Genomic DNA, 14,128 nt, shown 5'->3' with positions numbered 1-14,128 from the left:
GCCTGTACTTTGTAAGTCTGATCTGGCAAAAGTCCATAACTAGGTTTGAGAACAATGCTTTGTTTGAGCTGCAAAGATTTATGAGGATTCCTGTAGAGTAACTGAGCACTAAAGGCAGTGTTTGAATGCCCTGATGGTGGGAAATTTCTAGAGATGGGTCTTTAGGTTTCAAGAGATCACTTCTAAGACTATACAATGAAGGCTTTCATGACCAGATGGTTCTGGTGTTGATAATTCTTCCAGGTTATATGGCCGTGCTCCATGGAATTCTTCTATTCCTAACGTTTCGTCCAATACTACGTTGGACATCCTTAGAGGTATGGCTGGTCCTGCTGAGTCCTGCCGACTGATGAGTCAGGTGTCAGAGAGTGACCTAAATACTGAGGAAAGTGGGTGTGGTCTAGCTTGCACATAGTAGCAGAGAGAAAACTAGTCAAAGATAAAATGTAACTATTGATAATAGTCCGTCATAGATAAAAATCACTTATAGATTCTGTAACGCCACTGTCCATATCTCGCTTAATTTCAAGGCCTCTTCTTTTCTATTAAAATTGTCTTCATGTTGTTGGTATCATTATGTAGATGACACATTCTTGGTTTGGACACACGGTAAAAAAGCCTTAGACGAATTTTTTGATTACCTTAATAGCATAAATCCTAAAATTCAGTTTACCATTGAAGTGGAAAAAGACCAGGTTATTTCGTTTCTCGATGTGTTAGTCATGAGACAGACCGATGGCAGTCTAAAACATAAAGTTTTTCAGAAGAGCACACATACTGATAGATACTTACCTAAGAACTCCAATCATCACCCACAACAATAAAGAGGTATAATCAAAAGTTTAGTGGACAGGGAAAAACGGATTTGTACGCCAGAACATCTGGATACAGAACTGAATCATTTGAAACAGGCCTTCAAAAAGAATGGGTACTCAAACAAAGAAATTCATAGAGTTTTAAGACCTAATTACAGCAGGCCAAAGGACAAGGATGGTACACAGCAATGGAAGAACACAGTGTCTTTACCTTTCATTAGTAAGGTTACAGATCGAATCGGCAAAATTTTGCTGACACATAAAGTGAAACCAGTATTCAAACCTACAAGAAAAATAGGACAAGTACTTCATTCTGTTAAAGATAGAAGGCCACCATTATCATCTAGCGGTGTGTATAAAATTCCATGTACTTGTGGCAAAGTCTATCTTGGTACTACGAAAAGAAGTGTGAATACGAGGGTAAAGGAGCATAAAAGTCTTTGCCGATTGGGAAAAATAGATAAATCGGCCATTGCGGAACATGCACTTCAGTCAGGTGACCATGTAGTTAAGTTTTCTGAAACTACAGTTTTAAGTGCTACCACGAACTGTTATCCACGACTGTATAGGGAGGCTATTGAAATTTATAAACATGAAGATAATTTTAATAGAAAAGAAGAGGCCTTGAAATTAAGCGAGATATGGACAGTGACGTTACAGAATCTATAAGTGATTTTTATCTATGACGGACTGTTATCGATAGTTACATTTTATTTTTGACTAGTTTTCTCTCTGCTACTATGTGCAAGCTAGACCACGCCCACTTTCCTCGGTACTTAGGCCGCTCTTCAACACCTGACTCGTCAGTCGGCAGGACTCAGCAGGACCAGCCATACCTCTGAGGATGTCCAATGTAGTATTGGACGAAATGTTAGGAATAGAAGAATTCCATGGAGCACGGCCATATAACCTGGAAGAATTATCAACAACACTTCTAAGACTGTCATCTAGGGCACGCTCTAAAATTATGTCTCTAATCAAGAAAGCAGCATATAATTGATTGCACTCAAGTTTACTGCATTGAAAATAGTAGTCATGAGATAAACCCTGAAGGTGGGAAATTCATGGTCTGTATTATTGTCCTTAGATTTTATGACAATTAAAAAACTTTTGATGGGATCCTGCCATGTGCAGTTGAGAGACAAAGTGGTCTTCAACTTATTGATTGGCAACTCCATGGAATGCTGTGTGCAACTTGTCACACAGAAGGGCACTAGGCTCTGCTTCTGGATTTAGTTGAAATACATGATTAATTTGTGGGCCTTCATATGCCAAAAAAGAAAGTGTTCTGCTGGTCATCACCTGAGATGCCAGGAAATGCTGCTCCATGTATGCAACATAATTTGCACATAGTTTGACCTTCCTGTTGAATGGAGGTAATGCCAGTCACAAATCTTTGACCATGGAGCTGATCTCAGAGAGGCTTGAGAAGATTTCCAGAGGTGACGTGGAGATGGGTGTCAGATGTTCTATCAAGAGTTTTTGGATGTGCTGCTTCTGCTGGAGCAGTATCAACACCTGGGCAGAGGAATCCACTAGTTCTGTCATGCTTTAATCAACATTATAATGAACATATTGTCAAGTGGAAAGCACATGTAAGCACCAAATCCCTTGATTAGAGCACATGCATGAGTCTGATGTAAACACAAAACCTTATCTCCAACTGATATGTTGCAAAAAATAAAAAAAAAATAAAAATAAAAAATAATACCCAGGTAGCCTTGAATAAACAAGTTTATTTGTCAAAGATTAATAGTACATCTACTCTGATGTGGATTGAAACAAAATGTAAAATAAGTCACTTCTTCAAATACAACAATGACACTTCTGGTAGCTGAAGGTCAATTAGATTGTTAGTGAGGTATGAAGTTCATTAAACACACACTTTATAAAAGTTGATGTCCTGTAGGATGCTCAGTGTTAAAGTACAAACTGAATGGACAAAGTGTAGTCCTGTAGGGAGCAAAATTATCAAATTCCGGTTTGTAGCCATTTTAAAGTTAAATAGGAATAAATTTTCAAGTCCACAAATCTACCACAATGATGAAGTCCCTATCTTCCATTGCAGTGAAGCCACGAACACTGCAAGTTTACAGTTGGCAACCCCAAGAATTATGATGTTGGATGTGAATGGCAGCGATGTTGTGGAGGTGGTCCTTGAGTGACAATCCTGATTAAGAGATCCTTGCAGAATTGGTGCCTGGACCGGGAAAACTCATTTGGAGTGAAGTGCTCTAGTCTGGCCCAACCACTGCCTTAAATACCACTCAGTGCTAGGTAACTGCTGGGCCTGTTTTTGATTGTGTGTCTTGCAGAAGAGAATAGGTCTACGTGGCCCATGGCCTCTAGTGGCACTTGGCCCACAACTAGTCAGAGCATGGCCATCTGTCTTCCAGAAAGTTGTCCTCTGTGCATTATGCATCTTCAAAACTCTCATTTGCTGCTGAAGAACTGGGCTAGTGACAGGCATTCTCCCTTTATCTTCAGTGCCCTGTAGCATCATTAGATGACATTTCCAGACATGGACTTTTATCCTCAATTTGTCTGTCAAGATGACATTTACTCAAAGTTTGTTGACCTCAGTTTGCAACACTTGTTGATGAGGAATTATAATGAGACAAATAGTGTCCCACAAAAAAAATTAAATTGTGAAATCAGATGAAATGATTTGAGGTTAAATCAGGAGAGTAAAGAGAATGATGAAATGATTCAGATAATACATGATGGAGTTTTATCAGTGTGACTTTTGCTCTGTGAATTGGAGCAGTGTCCTAATAGAAGAACACATTCTTGCGTACTAATCTTTATAATTTTTCAGTCAGTTTCTATTGATCTAATAATAATGGAGAAAAATGTGTGCCTGTTAGGGTACTAGATGTGTCCAACTAGTCTAATATCAGGAACAATGCATGTAACCAATGCAGACACTGAAATGGTCTTCATTCTTTTTGCTGGAATCTCATTGGCTTTTGTTTTGACTCGGGAGTGTGATGATTGATACAAATCTCATCCATAGTAGCATCATACTTACCAATACCTAAAATGCTTAACAGAATTTTCTGCACTGTTATTCCAATTTATCTGAAATATCAAGACTGCTTCAGTAGTGGTCATAATCCACTTCGTAAGTTCATTTTGTACAGATTATGTATCATTAACAATTCATATAGCAATAAGCAGAGACTTATAAAACAATTTCTTCTCCTAGGAATTTTCTTCCAAGAAAATTATACAACTTTTCTTTTTTTTATTTCCTGATGTTTTCCAGTAGCACAGAAATTTTAAGTAATCTTAATGTTTTAGGTCATGTCACTGACTGGCAGCTGGACAGTACATGACGAAGATGAAGAGCCACTTGGGGATGATGATGATGAAGAAGATGACAAAGATAAGGTATATATTACACATATAAATGAACAGTAATTAAACTTACTGAGCTCTGACATACATATGTCAAAAAAGTGAGTGAATAACATAAATGTAATCTTTTAATACCTTGTATCCTTCATAGGAGGATATACGTTCAGATCCCATATAATACATACAGAATTCTGATCTTTATGATAAAAGATATGGGATGAAAAAGATTTTGATGTGCAGAGTAGATTAGAAACAGTCAAATCCACAGTTATATTAATATTACTTATTACAGTATGTGCCCATCACAAACATTCAACACTGTTTACAGTGGATTCAGTGAAATTATAGGTTTTTGTGGGCCATTTTGCTACCCCTTGAAAAGTGTAACATCCAGCTCCGAAAAATTTGAGGCAGTTTCTGGTCTTGTAGTAACCGACATTCTAAGTTCATATTAAATGTGTAAAATATAATTCGAATGAAGAGAGTATGCTGAGTGTGATATGCCAGTGGTACCCTCACCTGGTAGTGTTTCAGTGAGGGCAAGTATTATAGTCCATAAAAACTGTAGATCAGAGTCATCACCAACACATGGAAAAGAATTTGATGTGATCTTGCCCCAGTACCTTCAGAGAAAGTTTTAAATAATGTAGATGACTTTAAGTGTACCAGTGCTAATCTTCATTCTGTTGCCTTAATATTTCAATGTAGTACATAGAAATGTGGATTTGAAATATGAGTTGTTGAAATATTCACCTTGTTCATCAGATTGGTGTGCTCTGATATACACCTGCTTTTACATACAATTAATTTTTTGAGTGGAAAATTATTTGGACTGCAAAGAGTAAGTTGTAATCTCACTTAGTGGAATAAACTCACTGAAAAATACAGCACAAAAAGCCAAGTTATTTTTTCTGTTGATGAAGATTCCTAACAGTGCTAGTTAATTACAGTAGTTCTGAAGAAGAATGTTTCTTATCTAAGTAAGGGATATTTCTGTGTGTGTCTGTATGAGGTGGTATCCAAATGCTTCTGAAATACATCAATTGAAATTATTGTTTCTTACGTAGGTCTTATTCTGTAGTATCACCTTTGAAGTAGTCCCTTCGGAAGTAAATGCATTGATCCCAATGTTTTTGTCACTTGTTCTTTTGAAGCTTGTCTTGGAAGTCTTCCTTGTTAGGGTATTTTTTTACTCTCTATGATTCCACTTCAATCTCTTCCACTGTATCAAATCTTTACCTGCTTCAAATATCTTTGTATGTTGGGAAAGAGGAAGACATCACGCAGAGCTACTCCTGGTGAGCACAGCAGGTGGCAGTTTTCATCTTGTTTTTAAACTACATATTCTCAAGGTGTTGCAGAGTTGATGGATGCTCTGTCTAATATCTTACAGAATCATATCCCTCATTGTATGAACATTTTCTGCTGTGATGCCAGTTGATGACCAACCAGAATGGTCATAATTGTCAATCATTTTTCAAACTTTTGTATGAGACGTAAGTGCAGTCTGATCTAAAGTATTGTCTCTAAAATCCTTCTTCAAAATTGGGCCCATTTGTGTAGCAGTCTTCTTTAGTTTAAAACAAAACATCACATGGATACACTACTCTTTCAGGTCATCCATCACAAAACTACAAGATCACAAACACACAGCAATTGAAGTATGCTCATGAACATCTAACCAAATCACTCACCTGTCTGACACTTGTCACAATGAGTCAAGTTGGATGAGGCATTTTGGTGTAATGTGTTTTCACACAAAATTCAAGTTTTGGAAACTTTTAGATACCACCTCATATTCTTTTATAGTTCATGCACTAATATAAAACTAATAAAATCTAGGAGGAGAAGAAGAGCCTGAAGGAAAGGCTGCAGGCCATTCAGGAAGTGACACAAAGTGTTCAGAATGCCATAGGGTACATTGCATCATTAGGGGAGAGCATTAAAAAGTAAGTAATTATTGTTTTACTTTATATAAATAAGTTTTTGTTGTTCTATCATTATCAAAATCACTAGTAATGCATTTTCTAAATGAAGAATTTAAGGTAATAAATATTCTGCAATTCATACATATTACAAAAACGTATGTGGGCAGATACAGTGTTTTATCCATCCTCAGCAACTGTAGTTGTACATATCAAAATAATCAGCAACCACTTGCATAAAAGAAATTTAATTTCTTAACTGGTTTTGGGCACTCAGCGCCCTTCTTCAGAAGGTTACACTCATTGCATTACATGTGAGTGTCAACAGTAAGGTGCATACAGAAAAATGCCATGGTCAGGTGGCTCATAGTGCCTGTACAAAAATAGTTATCATTTCTGTACAGGCACTATGAACCTTATGACCATGGAATTTTGCTATATACAACTTACTGTTGACACTCACAAATAAAGCAATAAGTATAACCTTCTGAAGAAGGGCACTAAGTGCCTGAAAATGGCTAAGAAATTAAATTTCTTTTATGCAACTGGTTGCTGATTATTTTGATATGTATGTATGTATGTATGCGTGTCCCACCTTTTCTCCAAAACCATTGGATCAATCTGAACCAAATTTACTGTCTGGAAAGAAGTTCTGTGGAGATAAGAATCAACTATCAATCAAAGGGGTAAGTGGGGGGGGGGGGGTGAAAAATAAGTATATCCCATGACAGACAATAACCCAAATTTTATTCATCCATTATTTGAGAATGAGGACACTTAATCACTTACAACAAACTTTGCACATAATTTCAACCCTTTCTGAAACTTTTTCTTACTGACACCCCCTCACAAAATGGTGAAAGTAAGAAAAATTTACCACTAACTACATTTTTGTTGTTCTTGCAGTAAAACTGTCACATCAGGCATGATGTTTTAATTTATTAGTTCACTACTATTAACTCTATTCATTACATACTTTGCAAACAATATTCTTATGTACTACAGAATGTACCTGTAAAATTATATCATTGTATGACACATGATTCAGGAGATATGATGTCTTAAACATTGAGCTGTATGAAAACAAAACTGCAGGGCAAAATTTGCCAAACATATATGTGAAATATGTGTGAATTATGTGAAATATATGTTCAATGTATGTAACACAAGTGTACAAGGTTGAAGCTATGGGTAAAATGCTTCTCCTAAACCTCAACCATACTTGCTACATATGTTACTTACTATCTGTAAAAAAATACTGTGGCGGTAAGCAACACCATCTTCCTATTGGGGTGGGGGAGAAGTTGATGGAGAGACAGAAAGGAAGAAGGAGGAGATGGGGGGGGGGGGGGGGGGAGGATATGGACTGATAGAATATTAGAATAAGTAAATACCTGGGCAATGCCAGGTACTAAGCTAGTAATGAAATAAGAGAAATAATGTCACTGGAATTACATGACAACTTGTTACTGCCTTCAGTCATGTAGATAATAAAATGTTTGTCATGGCAACACTTTTGCATAGTTGTAAGCTTGTTTTAACTGCAAAGCACACACCACTATCATTTTTATAATATGAAGTATTCTATTGCATTGACCTGTATAATATAACCATGAATATTTTGTTAGTTCCTTGAAAAAAAGCTATTGTATATTGTTAAAATATCTATCAGAATTTATGGTTATGTGGAAAAGTGGAGTTCAGTAATTTGTGTTCCACTAATTGTACACACACTCCGTTCTCATATAGTGCAGTCTCTTAGTGAGACTGATAAGGATTTTCAAAACTCCAACCTCAATTATTCTGTGAGTTCACATACCCTAATGAATGCAAAAATGCTTCAGCAAAAAAGAGGAGCATTTCAGAATCAGCCACTGCATCATGCACAAACCGTAGTAGCCAGTTGCAGTATTGATCTCAAGCAAAAGTATCTAAGCCGGCCGAAGTGGCCGTGCGGTTAAAGACGCTGCAGTCTGGAACCGCAAGACCGCTATGGTCGCAGGTTCGAATCCTGCCTCGGGCATGGATGTTTGTGATGTCCTTAGGTTAGTTAGGTTTAACTAGTTCTAAGTTCTAGGGGACTAATGACCTCAGAAGTTGAGTCCCATAGTGCTCAGAGCCATTTGAACCATTTGAACCATCTAAATTAGCCAGTCATTGCACTACTGATACTTTGTCAGTTTTTGGTTTGAGTTTTTGCACAGTTGTATAAGAAAAGAAATGGCGTGTGAGGAGGGCCTCCCGTCGGGTAGACCACTCGCCTGGTGCAAGCCTTTAGATTTGACGCCACTTTGGCGACTTGTGTGTGGATGGGGACGAAATGATGATGATTAGGACAACACAACACCCAGTCCCTGAGTGGAGAAAATCTCCGACCCAGCCGGGAATCGAACCCGGGCCCTTAGGATTGACAGTCCGTCGCGCTGACCACTCAGCTACCGGGGGTGGACTGCACAGTTGTATGCCTAGATGTTACTGACACACCAGTCTAAAGCACTAAATGATGCAATGATTTTTGCAGAATTCTTTCCGAAGCCACTCCTAACTTGTCTAGTTTGGCTAAAACCAATATCCTACATGCCATAGTTTATTAAATGGACCAGAACAGTGGTAGTGGCAACTTCACTTGTCCAGTAGATTAAGTGTGAAGAGTGATACAGAGTTTATTCTTGCAAAGATGTGGGCCAGCTTAGTCACAAAAAGCATAGAATAAATGAAGCTGTAATATTCTCTTTAAAAAACTGTACAGGCATTAACAGGAAGTATTTTAAGTAAAATATGAAAAACTGACATCATAATAGCAGAGAAGTGATTTAAACCCTCCTCCATCTAAACACTAACCCATAGTCTTACCTACTGCACCACCTGCTTCCATAAAGATTCACAAAATGGTCCATTGAAACTGAAGTGTCAGTATGTTACTCCAAATGGAGTTTCTCATTTGCGCAGCTCCATTGATCAGCTAACTGTTAGAATCATTGTTGTTCTCTAGTGATTCTTTTTTCTAATCTTATCCAAATTGTCTGCCCCCTCCTGTAAAACAAAGAACTCTCATAGCAATAGTGCATCCCATTCTGTATGAATGAAAGACGAGCTTCATCATTCATGTTTTTATTCTTGGGTCGGCAAGATGTTCAAAATTGTACTCTCAAAATGGTAAGACCCAATGAGCAAGACCAATAGTGCAATTACATTAGATGAATTTGCAACTGTGAATAATGACTACCATCAGCTGAAGAATGGAATGATGACAATGAAAATTTGTGCTGGACCGGGACTCAAACTTGGATTTCCTTACTATTTGGCTATCTGTGCATGACTCATGGCCAGACCCAAACTTCCATATGTCATCAATCATACGTCTACAACATATGGAAGTTTGTATGGTGACATATGGAAGTTTGGGTCTGGTCATGAGTCATGCACGAATAGCCAAATGGTAAGGCGACCACTTGCAATAAGTGGTAAATCTGGGTTCGAGTGCCAGTCCGGCACAAATTTTCATTGTCGTTATTCACAATTGCAAATTCATCTGATGTGTCAAGTAATGGCTGTGGTTGCCTCAGTGCATCATTATTAGAATAACACCAGCACTGCAATATCATAATAGTGTAATTAGTCATCCAGAAGGAAAATTACCTATAATCCATATATATTTGGATAAAAGAGCGTAGAAAGTAATTTTGACTCTTCCCAAACTCAAGAGACAGTATCAGATGCTTCCTTTTAACATTTTTTTCCAAAAGATCTGCTCCCATGAGACTATCTGCAAGCTAATTGCTTCAAAAGGAGCTCACTGAATCTCATCTCATGTTCTGAAAAGTAATTGATGGTTCTTACATGTTGAGTATAATTATTCATTACCCACTCACAAGCTAGACAGGTATGACTGTAACAGCCATATGATCCTCCTCATCCATCACTGAATTTATCATCATATTTTCTAGATATGAAAGATGTATTACATGTTTCTATTTGTTGCACCTGTATGTGTAACCTGTGTATCCATTTCTTTTTTACTTCCAGTCTAGCAAGGTGTATACAAATTGTGGTAAATCACTTATTAAATTTCATCAGGTTGTTGCACTTCTTCAGCAATGCATACATTGTACCATTAAAGTTGTTTTGCAGTAGTAAACCTTGATACATTTTTAAGTGGCTAGTCATCTGCACTTGACTGAAAGTAAATGTGAAACACAAATTGTGTAAATATTTAAATGTAACTGCAAAATATTCTTAAATGTTGACAAACATAAAGCAGTTGATTCATCTTGTTGAATCCTTAAGATCAGATCAGAAGCTCATACTTTTGGTCTAAAAAATGATATCACTCCAGACTTGAAACAAAATATCGGGTGCCATAAACAAATAAGTTCAACATTCTAGACTGTGAAAACACAAGAAAGAGAATTTTTAATACAACTGAAGAAGTTTTTGAGACCACCAGCATAAACAAGTTTAATGGTGGCTTAGTCCAAGTGCATTTTAAAATATGTGCTTCCATAGAAAATAGTGATGAAGTAAACTGTGGAAAATAAATATCATGACACACACATCAGCGAGTCATGAGAGAAGATTGGACATCAGCATGAATGGGGTAATTATCTGTTGCAAAAAACATGACATGATATTGCCAGAATTCTCATTAATCATCACAATTCAAAGCATATAGTTGTGCAAAACCAGGCACATCGTGCAGGAAACCATTAATGAGGTTGTCAAATATAACATCAACACTTCCCCTCTGATGCCTTTACCTTTCTTAAATACAAACTGATTGTCATTCAGTTTATCTTCAACTTACTTTTGCCTTCTTTTGTACATTAATTTTGTCAGCAACATGGATACATGAGCATAAACATATGTTTATGTGACAATCCTTGATTTTACCTGCCCGTGGTATCTTTGTGACTGTGTGGATGTTTATCATATTGGAAGACATGAACAGTACAATGGCCACAATGAACCAAAGTTTATTCTTCTTCCACATACAAGCTAACAATACTAGACACAAACACAGAAACAATCCAGGTATTGTCGCAAGCAATTGCTGACAGTAAGTATGGGCACAGTATGAGGGTGAGGGCATGCTTCACTGAGCTTATAAAGAGGAGGGCTCTGGTAGATGGTACGACAGATGTTATGTCATGTGCACAGTCCAGGTATCCCACTACAGGTAGCTTCTGATGGCCAGCCCACATGAATGCAGTTGGTGGAAAGTTCAAAGTGTAGTGCACAGGTGGCCTGATGACTTGGTGCATTTCTAAGTATTATGTACAGGATTACAGCACCCTTTGCTCCGTGGGGAAAGGGTACTTCACTGCTGTGGGCATGGCTGTTGAAATGTGCATGGTCTCTATGGCAGATGTCATAGATGATGAAGGCAGTGGCAGAAGGAGATTCCAGGATTGAACAAATGATTAGGGTAGGAGTGGTTTGGTTGTGGACATGCATGGCAGTCATTTCTTCTCTGCCATGTACTTAATTGTGAATTGCAGAATAATCATGTAGATGTAGTTTTATATGTAGATGTAGTACTGTCAGAGAGGAGTGGTGACCAGAGGACTGGTAGCATCTCAGCATCTGATTCTTTGACTTGGTGGAACTATGCCAACAGTGAAGTGGGCAGCTGCTCAGTCAGGTGTGCTGGGTATACTGGTGTTGAAGGTTGTAAAGGTGCTGGGGAAGGTCCAGCAGCAGGCAAATGGAAGGGGAGGGGGAAAGAGTAGGACACTGGAGGAGCGGCACGAGGCAGTGAAGGCAGGTCTACACTCGCAGCTGGGATGCACCAAAAGGCCAGAACAGGTGCTGAGGGCAGAGGCAGTGAACCTATGGCCCTTGCCATCATGCAAGGATACAACTGGCTGTGGCGGCACACCACCAGTCCATCACTGGTGCACACCATACACAGGCAGCAGCCACAGCAGCTGCAGGTTGTGGGCAGAATCCGCTTCGGACAGCAGCAGAACCCCAAGCTCAGACTATGGAGCCAGAAGTGAACTGGGGTGAGGGCTGTGCCAACAGGTACTGGTGTGGCAACATGAGCAGATGCAGGAGGGTACATGGCTGACGACTATGAAGCATCTCAGTCAGACTCTGACCCCCACCAGTGCAAACCTGTAGGAACTCAAGGAGCTTGTCAAGATGTTGTTAACAGAGGAATCTGTGGCATGCTTCCTTATTTTAACCTTGAATGTGCAGATGAGATGTTCTGCCACACCGTTAGATTGACAAATGATGATCATGAGAGGGCCGAGACACAAACCGTGGACCATTGTCCGTCACAAGCTTATAAGGCAAAATTTGAAAAGAAAAAAAGTTGGAGAAGACCTGAATCTTAGCCATGGGTGTCACCAAATGATAGTGGATAATGTATGGAAATTTAGAGAAAGCATTCACAACCACCTTGTAGTCTGAGTTTCTAGTCTGTCAGTTGCACTTCAATAAGCAGTTTGTTATGATTTGTAAGTAATGAAGACACACAGTTAATCTCCATGTCCACAGAAGCATGCTGGGAATGACATTCAGACACTCTAAGTCCTTTTTTCCTACAGTTGTTGCAAGTCGCCCACAGCTTAGGGTACATGGCCCTGTCATGTTGCACAAAACATTGTGGCCAAGATGGGAGTGCAGACCACTGCCATTACTGTGGTTGTTGTTTGATACGTCACTCTCCATTGTGGCACAGAGGCCACATTTGCATGGCTGCTATGTTTCCCTCCCTCTGAGAACTAACCAACTCCTGAAGACCAGCAATGAGAGCCACTATGGTGATGTCACACCAAGCATCAATCTGATCAACAGCAGCACAAGATACCTTGATAGATTGAGCAATATTTAACACTTCAGCCAAAGATGGATTCTCACATTGCAGTACACATTGATGCACCTTCCTGTCTAGAGCCAACTGATAGATGGCACCACAGACCAGAGAAACACCAATAGGAATCATGGTGAGCATTGGTAACAAACTGACATTTGTGAATGAGACCATTGTGTTTGGCTGCTCAAGCATGGTGGGACTGGAGGGGCTGTTTATGACAATGATAGAACTCTAGAAGCACTTCTATGGCATATGTTCATTTACAGTTATGTCAAAAACTGGAAACTCCAGATAGGAATATGAAAAATGTAGGAAAAGATTGTTGCTTACCCTAAAGAAGACATGTCAAGTTGCAGACAGGCACAATTAAAAGACACTCACATAAAGCTTTCGACTACAGCCTTTGTCAGTAAAAGGGGGACATATATGGTTGAGGAGAGAGAAGAATGCTGTCTGGTGGAGTATGCATGAACTAGCCTACCAACAGGCGCAGTGTCAGGAGGTTGTGGGGCAGAGAAATGGGGGGAAAAAACTGGAACAAAAATGAATGGAGTGGGGAAAGACAGGTGGGTGCATGGCAGAGAGATGCAAATAAACAGTGTGGGATATGAGGATGGGGAAGAGGTCATAGGACAGAGGTAGTGGAAACTGTTGGGTGGAGGGTGTGGGTTGAGGCCAGGATAACTACAGGAGTGGAAAATGTGTTGTAAGGATAACCCCCATCTGCACAGTTCTGAAAAGCTGGTGGTGGAGGGAAGGATCCAGATGGCTCAGGTAGTGAAGCAGGCACTGACGTCAAGTGTGTTATATTCAGCTGTGTGTTGTGCCACAGGGTGGTCTATTTTGCTTTGGTCATAGTTTGGCAGTGGATGTTCATCCTCTTGGACAGCTGGTTGGTGGTCAAACCAATAAAAAAGGACATGCAATGATTGCAGCAGAGCTTGTAAATGACATGGCTGCTTTCACAGGTGGCCCAGTCCCTGATGGGGTAAGATAAACCTGTGACAGGACTGGAATAGGAAGTGTTGGGTGGGTGGATTGAGCAGGTTTTGCACCTGGGTCTTCCACTGGGATATGATCCTTGTGGCAAGAGGTTGAAATAGGAAGTGGCATAGGGATTGACTAGGATGCTGTGGAGGTTGAGTGGGCAATGGAATGCCACTTTATGAGGGATGGGAAGTACCTTGGATAGGATGTCCCTTATT

At 39.3% G+C, this 14,128-nt stretch overlaps 1 protein-coding gene across 3 annotated transcripts in view; it reads left to right on the top strand.

The window, feature by feature from the left end:
- The window catches only part of LOC126190944 (multiple C2 and transmembrane domain-containing protein), an 876,357-nt gene that overhangs the window by 835,461 nt on the left and 26,768 nt on the right, over positions 1 to 14,128 (top strand). For all 3 annotated transcript variants that reach the window (XM_049931586.1, XM_049931588.1, XM_049931587.1), the window contains 2 exons: positions 4,119 to 4,208; positions 6,018 to 6,124. In XM_049931586.1, coding sequence (XP_049787543.1) covers positions 4,119 to 4,208; positions 6,018 to 6,124 — 197 coding nt within the window. The remainder of the gene's footprint in view (positions 1 to 4,118; positions 4,209 to 6,017; positions 6,125 to 14,128) is intronic.

The sequence above is a fragment of the Schistocerca cancellata genome, chromosome 6 (genome assembly GCF_023864275.1).
Source record: "Schistocerca cancellata isolate TAMUIC-IGC-003103 chromosome 6, iqSchCanc2.1, whole genome shotgun sequence".
NCBI classification, from domain to species: Eukaryota; Metazoa; Arthropoda; class Insecta; order Orthoptera; family Acrididae; genus Schistocerca; species Schistocerca cancellata.
This window is presented reverse-complemented; position numbering and strand designations above follow the sequence as displayed.